Genomic DNA, 13,033 nt, shown 5'->3' with positions numbered 1-13,033 from the left:
AGAAGCAGGTTCCACGCGGGGAGCCCGACGTGGGACTCGATCCCAGGTCTCCAGGATCACGCCCTGGGCCGAAGGCGGCACCAAACCGCTGAGCCACCCAGGGAAAGGACAGATTTTTGTGTTCCATTTTAGCAACCGCTCCTCTTCCTACGTAAGCCTCATTCTCCGCCTCCCCCCTTTCCCGCCCGCCCGCCCGCCCGCCGTTGTCATGGAAATCCGGGACGCCCCTGCCGGCCGACTCCCCTCCCGCGGGACCCCGGGCGGGGCACGTGACGGCGCACGCGCGTTCTCGCGGGCGGGGGCGCCGCGGTGCCTGCCGGGACGGAGCTCCTCGTAGCCTGATCAGGAAGTGGCGGGCGGAGTTCCCGGCCGAGTCGCGCCGCCTCAGCCGCCGCCGCCGCCGCCAGTGCCGAGACCCCGACCTGGCGGGGCTGCGCTGGGCGTGCGTGCGGGCAGGCGGGGGCGCTGCTGACGAGGAGCAGGGAGCGGCGGCCACGCGGGCGTGGGCGGCTGGTGGAGGTGGAGGCGCTGGGAGGCGGCGGCCGGTCGCGTGGGGCGGCCCTCCTCGCTCAGGTAGGGGCCGCGGCCGCCGGGTGTGGGGAGCGGAGCCCCGGCCTGTGGTTCCTCGGGAGCGCCTCCTCCTGCGGGGCGAGCCTGTCTTCCGTCGGTCTCTCGGGGACGCGGGGTCTGCGGTTCTCTGCGCGAAACGCCAAACAGTACCAACTTCTGGGGCGCATTGTCTTTTAGGCCGGAGGTCCACTGAGCAAACTTTTGGGTTGGAAAGGGGGAAATTCGCCGTCAGGATGCTGACTGCCTGTCTTCCTGGCCCCCGACCTCACAGGAGCCGTAACTGAGCGGGACGTGTGTGGAGTTGAGGGAACCACGGGGTCCAGCTAAAGGCGGTGATTTAGATGCACCTCCGAGGGCTCTTTTTTTTTTTTTATTATTTTTTTTTAAGCCGCGTTTTGGAGACTCGGTTTGTACTGATTCCCGAACTTTAGTTATTATAGTCGATGTCTGCAAAGTCTTAAGACCTGCTCCAAATCCAAACACTGGGGTGTACCTTTTCGTCCATCTCCCCGGTCCTGAGATTTAGGAGGTAAGCGGTGTCGTTTCCTACCTTGCCGGCTGTTCCTGGCAATGTTCTTGGGCTTATGCAGAGAAGGAAGCAAAGGAGAAGTAGAAAGGTTGAAAAATAAAAGGCGAATGGTAGAGGGGGAAGAACGTGTGCTCTGGAGCTAGATTTTGATTTAATTTTTGGCTGCTCAGTGACCATGGAAGAACACGTGAACTCCCTGAGTTGTGATGATTTTTTTTTTTTTTTTTTTTTTAAGTGGGAAATGGGCATAGGTCTCCTGCGTAGGTCAGTATATGTGAAACTGCAGATTTCTGAGTAGTCTGAAAAAAGAGGTGGAAAAGTTAAGCGGAGCATGCGATGGTGGGAGAGAGAGAGAGAGAGGGAGACCTTCAGCCTTCTGCTCCTGGGTGCCATTGAACGTTACCGGTATCGCACAGGTCGCCTTTGTTTTATTAGAGGCCTTGACCAGCATTTCAGGTCTGGAGTAAGGAAGCTTTTGATTGAGGAGGCCGAGTATTCGTGTCCTGACCTAGGTACTTAACAGCTGTGTGACCCTAAGGGTCCCTCCTCACTTCAGATTTCACGTATTAAAATAAGGAATAAAACTAATACCTATCATTTCAGAGAGTTGTGAGGCTCAAATGCTGTAAGCATTTAGGTTTTTGTAAATTGTAAGGCTTTTGTTTAAGCCTGTGTTAAAATCATGGTTAAAAGCCTGGTTTGATTACCTGTCTTAACACGATGACTTAAACAGCTACAGATGTTTCCTGTTTTAGGTGTGTTGCCCCCATTTAATCACTTGTGATTTCTACCCCCCCACACACTTACCCTCCCCCCACGTCTGCTATCTTTCCAATACCCTAGCATAATCCTCCTGTTATTTTTTCTTTTCAGATCCAACTCAGAATAGTAGCAGTGAGGTAACATTTGTATATAGCTTTATTACTCAGAAAATTGCTTTTCACAAATATTGTCTCATTTTAAAGTTGGGCTAGATGGAGATAGCATTGACAGTATCTTCATTTTGTTTATAATAAAATTGGATTTAGTGAGGTCTATGGATTGCCTAGGTCATGTTGCAGTTACAGATTAGTACTGAGGATTCCAGAAGTCAGGTCTTTGATAACAGTGCCAGTGGCTCTTACTCATTCAAGTTTACTCTGATTATTTTTTTTTTATCAGTGCTTATATTTTTGACTTTTAGCACTCTGAGTCATATTTTATTCATTTTTTAAAAGATTTTATTCATTTATTAATGAGAGACAGAGGGGGTGTGGGCAGAGACACAGGCAGAGGGAGAAGCAGGCTCCATGCAGGGAGCCCATGGGGGACTCGATCCCTGGTCTCCAGGATCACGCCCTGGGCTTGAAGGCTTCGCTAAACTGCTGAGCCACCCGGGCCGCCCTTATTCATTTCTTTTTTTTTTTTTTTTTTAAATTTTTTTTAGATTTTTATTTATTTATGATAGTCACACAGAGAGAGAGAGAGAGAGAGGCAGAGACACAGGCAGAGGGAGAAGCAGGCTCCATGCACCGGGAGCCCGACGTGGGATTCGATCCCGGGTGTCCAGGATCGCGCCCCGGGCCAAAGGCAGGCGCTAAACCGCTGCGCCACCCAGGGTTCCCTATTCATTTCTTTTTAAGCAAGATGCTCAGTTCTTTCAGATTTTTCAAATGTAAGCTGCTTGAAGGCAAGGGTTTATCTTCTCGAATTCTTCAAAACCTGGAGTACATGAACACAAGACAACTATACAAAGCTTAGAGTCACAAACACAAGACATTTAATAAAGATTTGTGAAACCTGTAACAAGGCTAAAGCCACTTAAAGATGTTTTTGTGTTCGTTATTCATTTAACAAATATTGAGCTATTCTCTGCATGAAGGCTTTCAAAGTTCAGATAGGGGCCCCCCGGGTGGCTCAGTTGGTTAAGTGTCTGACTTGAGCTCAGCTCTGGTCTTGATCTCAGGGTGGGTGAGTTCAAACCCCATGTTGGGCTCCACACAGTGCAGGGAACCTACTTAGAAGCAAAACAAAACAAGAGCAAAGATAGGATCTTTTTCCTCCCAGACCTTCCTTCCCTGCTTGTGAAGAATGCAAAAATCATTTACATGGTCAGCTTGTTGTGCTTCCTAGACTTTCCACATATTCTGGGAGAGTTCAAACAAGAGGGGAACTTTTTTCTTTTTTGGAGTGTATTTTACACACAATTTTACATTAGTTTCAAGTATACAAAATAGTGATTTTACAACTCTATACCTTATGCTATGCTTATCAGAAGTATAGCTACCATTTGTCACTGTACAATGCTATTATGATACCATTGACTTTATTTTATTCCCTGTGCTAAATCTTTAATCCCCATGACTTATTCATTCCATAACTGGAGGCCTGTATATCCCACTCCCTTTCATCCATTTTGCCCATCCCCATGTCCCCTATATTCCCCTCATCCACCTCCTCTCTGGCAACCATTAGTTTATTCTGTGCTTACTGGTATGAAGAGAGGAATTTAAAAAAAAAATTTAATTCCAGTGTAGTTAATGTACAGTGTTGTATTAGTTTCAGGTGTGTAATACAGTGGTTCACCAATTCGATACTCCTTGCTCATCAAGATAAGTGTACTCTTAATCCCCATTACCTATTTCACCCATCTCTCTCACCTCTCCCCTGGTAACCATCAGTTCTCTATAGCTAAGGGTCTGTTTTTGCTTTGTTTTGTTTCTTAAATTCCACATATGAATGAAATTATATGGTATTTGTCTTTCTCTGATTTATTTCGCTTAACATTATACTCTCCAGATCCATCCATATTGTTGCAAATGGCAAGATAGCATTCTTTTTATGGCTGAATCATTCTGTTGTGTATATATTCCACATCTTCTCTATCCATTCCTTTATCGGTGGATACTTGGGCTGCTTCCATAATTTGACTCTTGTAAATAATCCTGCAGTCAACATGGGGGTGAATATATCTTTTCGAATTAGTTTTTGTAATTTTTCTTTCTTTTTTTTTTTTTTAAAGATTTTATTTTTTTATTCATGTGAGAGAGTGAGAGAGAGGCAGAGACACCAGCAGATGGAGAAGCAGGCTCCTTGCCGGGAGTCTGTTGCAGGACTCAATCCCAGACCAGGATCACGCCCTCAGCCCAAGGCGGATATCAACAGCTGAGCCACGTAGGCATCCCGAGTTTCTGTTTTCCTTGGTTGAATACCCTGTAGTATGATTATTGGATTGTAAAAGAAAAGAGGAACATATTCAAATACTTGTTGAGGGTCACCTGGGTGGCTTAGTTGGTTAAATATCCGACTCTTGATATCAGCACAGGTCTCAATATCATGATTCTGAGTTCAAGCCCCTACTTAAAAACAAATGAATAAAATAAAATCCATGAATGATCTGTGGCTCTTGGTTGTACTGAAGTTGCTTAGAACTGGAGTTTTAGGGCAACCTGGGTGGCTCAGTGGTTTAGTGCCGCTGTTGGCTCAGGGCGTGATCCTGGAGACCCAGGATCAAGTCCCACATCAGGCTCCTTGCATGGAGCCTGCTTCTCCGTCTGCCTGTGTCTCTGCCTCTCTCTCTCTCTCTCTTTCTGTGAGTGTGTCTCTCGTGAATAAATAAATAAAATCTAAAAAAAAAAAAACAAAAAAAAAACTGGAGTTTTAGGGCAGCCATTGATGCTGGGCATCATGGCTGCCCTCAGACCTCTGGTGAAGCCCAAGATTGTTAAAAAGAGGACCAAGAAGTTCATCCAGCACCAATATGTTCATAAGTTCATTCAGTCAGACCGATATGTCAAATTTAAGCACAACTGGTGGAAACCCAGAGGCATTGACAATAGGGTATGCAGAAGATTCAAGGGCCAGATCTTGATGCCCAACATTGGTTGTGGGAGCAACAAGAAAACAAAGCACATGCACATGAAGCACCCAGTGGCTTCAGGAAGTTCCTAGTCCACAATGTCAAGGAGCTTGAAGTGCTGCTGATGTGCAACCAGTCTTACTGTGCAGAGATTGCTCACAATGTATCCTCCAAGAACCCTAAAGCCATTGTGGAAAGAGCAACTCAGCTGGCCATCAGAGTCACCAATCCCAATGCCAGGCTGCTTAGCAAAGAAAATGAATTGACATTATGTGCATGTCATATTTGTGTTAGTAAAACCATAAAACTACAAAAAAAAAAAAAACCTGGAGTTTTAGGACTGGGGAAAAAAACAAAAGAGGTCTAGTCTCACCACCTTCTGAATCAGGAATTTTCTGTAGATATTTTTAACTAATTTTAATCCAATTTTTTTAATTGGAGTAAAATTTTTGATTTTACTTAATAGAGTTCACCAGTTTTTTTTTTTTTTTTTTTTTTTTTTTTAAGATTTTATTTAAGAGAGAGAGAAAAGCAGAGACACAGGCAGAGGGAGAAGCAGGCTCCATGCAGGCAGCCTGATGTGGGACTTGATCCCAGGACCCCGGGATCAAGACCTGAGCCAAAGGCAGACACTCAACCACTGAGCCACCCAGGCATCCTGAGAGTTCACCAGTTTTAAACCACACCTTTTCGGGGCCTTCTTTGAAAAAAAAAAAAAAAATATATATATATATATATATATATATAATCGACTCTAGGTGTCTACAATGTTTTATTAGGTTTAGGTGTACAACATATTGAGTCAACAATTATATACATTACTCAGTGCTCACCATAAGTATAGTCCCCATTTGTCACCATGCAACATTATTATTGAGTATATTTGGTAATGTACTTTTCATCTGCATAACTTAGGTATTTTAAAATTGGAAGTCTGTATCTCTTTATTGTCTTTACCTATTTTGCCTATCTCCCCACCAACCTCTCCTTTGGCAACCATGAGTTCTCTGTATTTGAGTCTGTTCATTTGTTTTTTTTTAGGTTATACATGTAAATGAAATCATACAGTATTTGTCTCTCTGGTTATTTCACTTAGCATTGTATCCTCTAGGTTTAGCAGTGTTGTCTCAAATGGCAAGAACTCTTTTTTATGGCTAATATCCCTTGTGAGTGTGTATCACAGTTTATCTGTTGACAGATGCTTGGGTTGCCTCCATATCTTGGCTATTGTAAATAATGCTGCAATACACATAGGGCTGCATATATTTCCTTGAATTAGTGTTTTTGTTTTCTTTGGGTAAATGCCAGTAGTGGAATTATTGGATCATATGGTATTTCTAGTTTTAATTTTTTGGAACTTCTGTACTGTTTTCCACAGTGGCTGCACCAGTTTGCATTCCTATCAACAGTGCATGAGGGTTGCCTTTCTCCACATTCTTGTCAACACTTGTTCTTTCTTTTTTTTGATATTAGCCATTCTGATTAATGTGGGGTGATATCTTTTTTTTTTTTTTTAAGATTTTTATTTATTCATGAGAGAGAGAGGCAGAGACACAGGCAGAGGGAGAAGCAGGCTCCATGCAGGGAGCCTAATGTGGGACTCGATCCGGGTCTCCAGGATCACACCCTGGGCTGACGGCAGGCGCTAAACCACTGAGCTACCCGGGCTGCCCACGTTGGGTGATAATCTTACTGTGGTTTTTGATTTGCATTTCCCTGGATTAAGTAATGTTAAGCATCTTTTCATATATCTGTTGGCCACTTGTATGTCGTCTTTGGAAAAATGTCTATTCAGATCCTCTACCCATTTTTTTAATCAGAGTGGTTGTGGATTAAAATTTATTAAAAATATCTACAGAAAATTTCTAATTTAGAAGGAGGTGGAACTAGAGCTCTTTAAAAAAAAAAAGATTTTATTTATTCATGAGAAACAGAGAAGCAGAGACACAGGCAGAGGGAGAAGCAGGCTCCCTGTAGGGAGCCCGACTCGAGACTCATTGGGGTCTCCAGGATCACACCCTGGGCGGAAGGCGGCGATAAACCACTGAGCAACCCAGGTTGTCCAGGACTCTTGTTTTTTTCTTTTTTCCCCCAGTTGTAAAACACCAGTTCTGAGCAGCTTCAGTATAACCAGGGAAGCCACAGATCATTCAACAAGTATTTTATTTTATTTATTTGTTTTTAAATAGGGGCTTGAACTCCATGGTTGTGGGTTTTTGTTTTTTTGCCTTTGGTGTTAAATTATATAAGTTCTTTTTTTTTTTTTTTTTAAATATTTTATTTATTTATTCATGAGAGACACACAGAGCGAGGCAGAGACACAGGCAGAGGGAGAAGCAGGCTCCATGCATCGGGAGCCCAATGTGGGATTCGATCCCGGGTCTCCAGGATCGTGCCCTGGGCCAAAGGCAGGCGCCAAACTGCTGCGCCACCCAGGGATCCCTATAAGTTCTTTATATATTTTGGATATTAACCCCTTATCGGGTATATAATTTACAAATATCTTCTGTCGTTCAGTAGGTTATCTTTTTGTTGGTGGTTTCTTTTGCTGTGCACAAGCTTTTTATTTTGATGAAGCCCCAGTAGTTTATTTTTGCTTTTGTCTCCCTTGCCTGAGAAGACCTATCTAGAAAAAATGTTGCTAAGGCCAATGTCCAAGAGATTACTGTCTATGTTTTCTTTTAGGAGTTTTATTAAAGTTTCACATCTCACATCTGGTCTTGAATCCATTTTGAGTTTATATTTGTGTGTGGTGTAAGAAAATGGTCCCGTTTCATCGTGGTTTTTTTTTTTTTTTTTTTTTTTTGCATGTAGCTGTCCAGTTTTCCCCAACACCATTTGTTGAAGAGCCTATCTTTTCCCTGTTGTATGTTCTTTCCTCCTTTGTCATGGATTCATTGACCACATAGGTATGGATTTGTTTTTGGGATCTCTGTTCTGTTGATCTAGGTGTCTCTTTTTGTGAGAGAGCCATACTACATAGCTTTGTAGTATATCTTGAAATCTGGGATTGTGATACCTCCAGCTTTGTGCTGCTTTTTCAAGAATACTTTGGCTACTCAGGGTCTTTTGTGTTGTTTTCTTTTTGAGATTTTGTTAAGAGAGAAAGACAGACACCAAGCGGGGGGAGAGGCAGAGGGAGAGAGAGAGAGAGCAGGCTCCTTGATGAGCAGAGAGCCTGACATGGGGCTTGATCCCAGGATCTCGGATCATGACCTGAGCCAAAGGCAGATGCTTAAGGGACTGAGCCACCCAGGTACCCCTCTTTTGTGATTTTATACAAATTTTAGGATTATGTGTTCTAGTTCTGTGAAAAATGCTATTGGTATTTTGATTGGGATTGCATTGAATCTGAAGATTGCTTTGAGAAGTAAGGACATTTTAATGATACTCTTTTAATCCATGAATGTGGAATATCTTTCCATTTATGTCATCTTCAGTTTCTTTCATCAATGTTTTATAGTTTTTAGAGTGTAGGTCTTTGTGGTTAAATTTATTCTTGGGTATTTTATTCTTCTGGTGCAGTTGTAAATGGGGTTGTTTTTCTTAATTTCTCTTTCTGCTACTTTGTTATTAGAGTATAGGAACAGAACAAATTCCTGTATATTGATTTTTATATCCTGCAACTTTACTGAATTCATGTACTATATTTTTTGGTGGCTTCTTTAGGGTTTTCTGTATATTAAGTTATGTCTTCTGCAAATAGTAACAGTTTTATGTGTTCATTACTAGTTTGCCTTTTAAAAATATGTATATTTTTTAAGATTTTATTTACTTATTTGACAGCACAAGCAGGGGGGAAGGGTAGAGAGAAGGAGAGGGAGAAGCAGAAGCAGGCTCCTTCTGAGCATGAAGGTTGATGTGGGACTTAATCCCAGGACTCTGAGATGGCGACCTGATCCAAAGTCAGACACTTAATTGACCCAGGTGCCCCACAAGTTTGGATGCTTTTTCTTTTCTGATTACTACATCTAGTACTTCCACTGCTGTGTTGAATAAAAGTAGATATCCCTGTCTTATTCCTCATCTTAGAGGAAAAGCTTTTACCACTGAGTATGATGTTAACTTTGAGTTTTTCATATTTGGTTTTAATTATGTTGAAGTATGTTCCCTATAAACCCACTTGGTTGAGAATTTTTATCCTGAACAGATTTTTATTTTGTCAAATGCTTTTTATGTATTAGATGATCATATTGTTTGGGGAAATTTTTTTTTTTTTTAAGATTTTATTTATTCGAGAGAGAGGCAGAGACCTAGGCAGAGGGAGAAGCAGGCTCCATGCAGGGAGCCTGATGTGGGACTCATCCTGGGACTCCAGGATCACACCCTGGGCCGAAGGCAGGCACTAAACCGCTGAACCATCCAGGTGACCTAATTTTAATATTTTATTTAACCTAGTGTATCCAAAAAATTATCACATCAACATGTAATCTAAAATATCTCATCAGGAATGCCTGGGTGGCTCAGTGGTTGAGTGTCTGCCTTTGGCTCCCAGGGTGTGATTGTGGAGTCCCAGGATCGAGTCTTGTATCGGGCTCCTCGCGAGGGGCCTGCTTATCCCTCTACCTATGTCTCTGCCTCTCTCTGTGTCTCTCATGAATGAGTTAATAAAATCTTAAAAAAAAAAAAAAATCATCAGTAATTCCAAAAGTTCTTTGTACTATGTTTTAAATCTGATTTGTATTTTATACCTAACGTACATCTCAATTCTAGCCCCATTTCAGGTGTTCCATAGGCACATGTGGCCAGTGGCTATCATATTGGACAGTGTAGTTCTGGAGCTTTAGAGAAGAATAATTCTTTTTACTAGTGTCTAGCATAGTGCCTGGCACACAATAGGCACTAATTAAAGATTTTTTTTTTTTTAAAGATTTTATTTATTTATTCATAGAGACACAGCTAGAGAGAGAGGCAGAGACACAGGCAGAGGGAGGAGCAGGCTCCATGCAGGGAGCCTGATGTGGGACTTGATCCGGGGTCTCGAGGATCACGCCCTGGGCTGCAGGCGGCGCTAAACCGCTGCACCACCGGGGCTGCCCTAATTAAAGATTTTTAAGTGAGTGACTAAATGAATAAATACAAATGCTGGAGAGCTGGTAATAAAAGGTAATTTTGTTTGGAAGTAATTCTTCTTGGGAACTAGAGATTTGGTCTATATGTTTGAATGATTAGATCCTGTATTAAAGATACTTACTTATATCTTTGCAGAATTATGGATCCAAGCCTGTTGAGAGAACGGGAGCTGTTCAAAAAACGAGCTCTCTCCACTCCTGTAGTAGAAAAACGTTCAGTATCTTCTGAATCATCATCATCATCATCAAAGAAGAAGAAAGCAAAGCTAGAACATGGAGGATCATCAGGCTCTAAACAGAATTCTGGTTAGTAAAATTGACTTTAGGATTGTTTAGTTTTTATTTTTCAGAAAACCATTTAGTCATGGCAAGTTCATTTTTTAGTCCAACATCCATCCGTATTTATTGTTAAACACTGTTAAGTATAAGGGAATGTAATGATAAGAGAATATATAGCTTTTAAGATGTTAATAGTCTTGTATTAAAGGTAGAATTTAGGTTATTACCTTTTCAGAAATTAACTTTAATTTGTATACTGTTTAGTTCACTCGTTTAAAGTGTACAATTAAAAAATTTTTAGTAAATTTACAGAATTGTGCAATCATTACTATAATTGAATTTTAGAACATTTCCATCATCTCCAAAAGATCCTTTGCACCCATTTGCAGTCGCTTCTTGTCTCCACCCCTGCCCCAGATAAACAAGTCTTTTTTTTTAATAAACAATAGTCTACTTTCTGTCTCTGTATATTTGCCTTTTCTGGATATTTCATATAAATGGAATTGAACAATATGTAGTCTTTAGTGTATGGCTTCTTTTATATAGCATTTATTGAGATGATTGTGTTCTTTTTTGTTGTTTATGCAATTAACATGATATATATCACATTAGTTGGTTTTTCAGATGTTAAACCAGTCCTTGCATTCTTGCAATAAATCCTACTTGGTTGTGGTGTATAATTCTTTTTATTTATTGTGGGATTCAGTTTGCTGGTATTTTTTTGGTCCAGGATTCATCTATATGTAGCATGTGTCAGTATTTCATTCTATTTTATTGCTGGCAAGTAATCCATTGTATGGGTATACTACAATTTGTTTATCCCTTCATCAGTCAATGGACATTTTGATTATTTCTTTTTGACTGTTATGAATAGTGCTGCTGCTATGAACATTAATGTACAAGCTTTTTTGTGCACTTTTTTTCCCTCTTGGATAGAGTACCTAAGAGTGGAACTTCTGAGTCATGTGGTATATTTATGTTTAACTGATATTTTATTTTATTTTATTTTATTTTATTTTATTTTATTTTATTTATTTTATTTATTTTATTTAATTTTATTATTTTATTTTATTTTATTTTATTTTATTTTATTTTATTTTTTATATGTTTAACTTTTTAAGAAACTACCAAAATGACTATACCATTTTACATTTTACATTCTCACCATCAGTGCATGAGGGTTCTATTTTTTTCATTCTTGTAAATCTTGTTATTACTTGTCTTTTTGATTACATTCTCACCATCAGTGCATGAGGGTTCTATTTTTTTCATTCTTGTAAATCTTGTTATTACTTGTCTTTTTGATTATAGGTATTTTAGTAGTTATAAAGTGATATCATTGTGTGTATATGGTTTTAAAAATATTTTTAATTTTTTTTAAAAATTTATTTATGATAGTCACAGAGAGAGAGAGAGAGAGAGAGAGGCAGAGACACAGGCAGAGGGAGAAGCAGGCTCCATGCACCGGGAGCCCGACGTGGGATTTGATCCTGGGTCTCCAGGATCGCACCCTGGGCCAAAGGCAGGCGCCAAACCGCTGCACCACCCAGGGATCCCTAAAAATATTTTTAAATTTATTTTTATTTTTATTTTTATTTTTTTTTTTAAATTTTAATTTTTATTTATTCATGATAGGCACACAGTGAGAGAGAGAGGCAGAGACACAGGCAGAGGGAGAAGCAGGCTCCATGCACCGGGAGCCCGACGTGGGATTCGATCCCGGGTCTCCAGGATCGCGCCCTGGGCCAAAGGCAGGCGCCAAACCGCTGTGCCACCCAGGGATCCCTATTTTTATTTTTTTAAATATTTTATTTAGACAGGCGGAGAAACAGGCTCCATGCAGGGAGCCTGATGGTGGGTCTCGATCCCGGGACCCCAGGATCATGCCCTGAGCCAAAGGCAGATGCTCAACTGCTGAGCCACACAGGCATCCATGTTTTTTTTTTTATTTTTATTTAATTATTAGTATTTTTTAAAAAGATTTATTCATGAGAGAGAGAGAGAGAGAGAGAGGCAGAGACACAGGCAGAGGGAGAAGCAGGCTCCATGCAGGGAGCCTGATGGGGAACTTGATCCTGGACTCCAGGAGCACGCCCTGGGTCGAAGGCAGGCGCTAAACCGCTGAGCTACCCAGGGATCCCCTATTTGTGATTTTTATAGGGATTGCATTGAATCTATAAATCAATTTGGGGAGAATTGCTATCTTAACAATACTAAGTCTTCCAGGCAATGAACATGGATATCTTCTCATCAATTTAGGTTTTTAATTTCTTTTTTTATAGTTTTATAGTTTTTATATATAAGTGTTACATTTATGTTAATTTTTTATTTTTTAAGATTTTATTTATTCGTGAGAGACAGAAGCAGAGATACAGGCAGAGGGAGAAGCAGGCTCCATTCAGGGAGCCGGATGTGGGACTCAATCCCCGGTCTCCAGGATCCTGCCCTGGACTAAACTGCTGAGCCACCGGGGCTGCCCTATGTTTATGTTATTAAATTTATTCCTAAGTAGTTTATTCTTTTTAATATTATTGTTGATGAAATTATTTTCTCACTTTGATTTTTGGATTATTCATTAGTTAGTATATAGAAATACAATAGATTTTTTTTTTTTTAAAGATTTTACTTATTTATTCATGATAGACATAGAGCGAGGGAGAGAGAGGCAGAGATACAGGCAGAGCGGGGAGAAGCAGGCTTCATGCCAGGAGCCTGACGCGGGAATCGATCCCAGGACTCCAGGAT

General features: G+C 40.9%; 1 protein-coding gene and 1 pseudogene across 2 annotated transcripts in view; both read left to right on the top strand.

The window, feature by feature from the left end:
- The first annotated feature begins 376 nt into the window (after positions 1-376).
- Positions 377-13,033, top strand: part of GTF2E2 (general transcription factor IIE subunit 2) — an 80,329-nt gene continuing 67,672 nt past the window's right edge. The window contains exons 1-2 of one of the 2 annotated variants that reach the window (XM_072776334.1): positions 377-573; positions 10,146-10,315. In XM_072776334.1, coding sequence (XP_072632435.1) covers positions 10,150-10,315 — 166 coding nt within the window. In that variant the 5' untranslated portion in view covers positions 377-573; positions 10,146-10,149. The remainder of the gene's footprint in view (positions 574-10,145; positions 10,316-13,033) is intronic. The other variant, XM_072776333.1, reaches the window with a different exon arrangement.
- Positions 4,751-5,304, top strand: LOC140604501 (large ribosomal subunit protein eL32-like; annotated as a pseudogene).

Source organism: Canis lupus, chromosome 15 (assembly GCF_048164855.1).
Source record: "Canis lupus baileyi chromosome 15, mCanLup2.hap1, whole genome shotgun sequence".
NCBI classification, from domain to species: domain Eukaryota; kingdom Metazoa; phylum Chordata; class Mammalia; order Carnivora; family Canidae; genus Canis; species Canis lupus.
The sequence above is the reverse complement of the archived record's forward strand: the minus strand, read 5'-3'. Positions and strand labels throughout refer to the sequence as shown.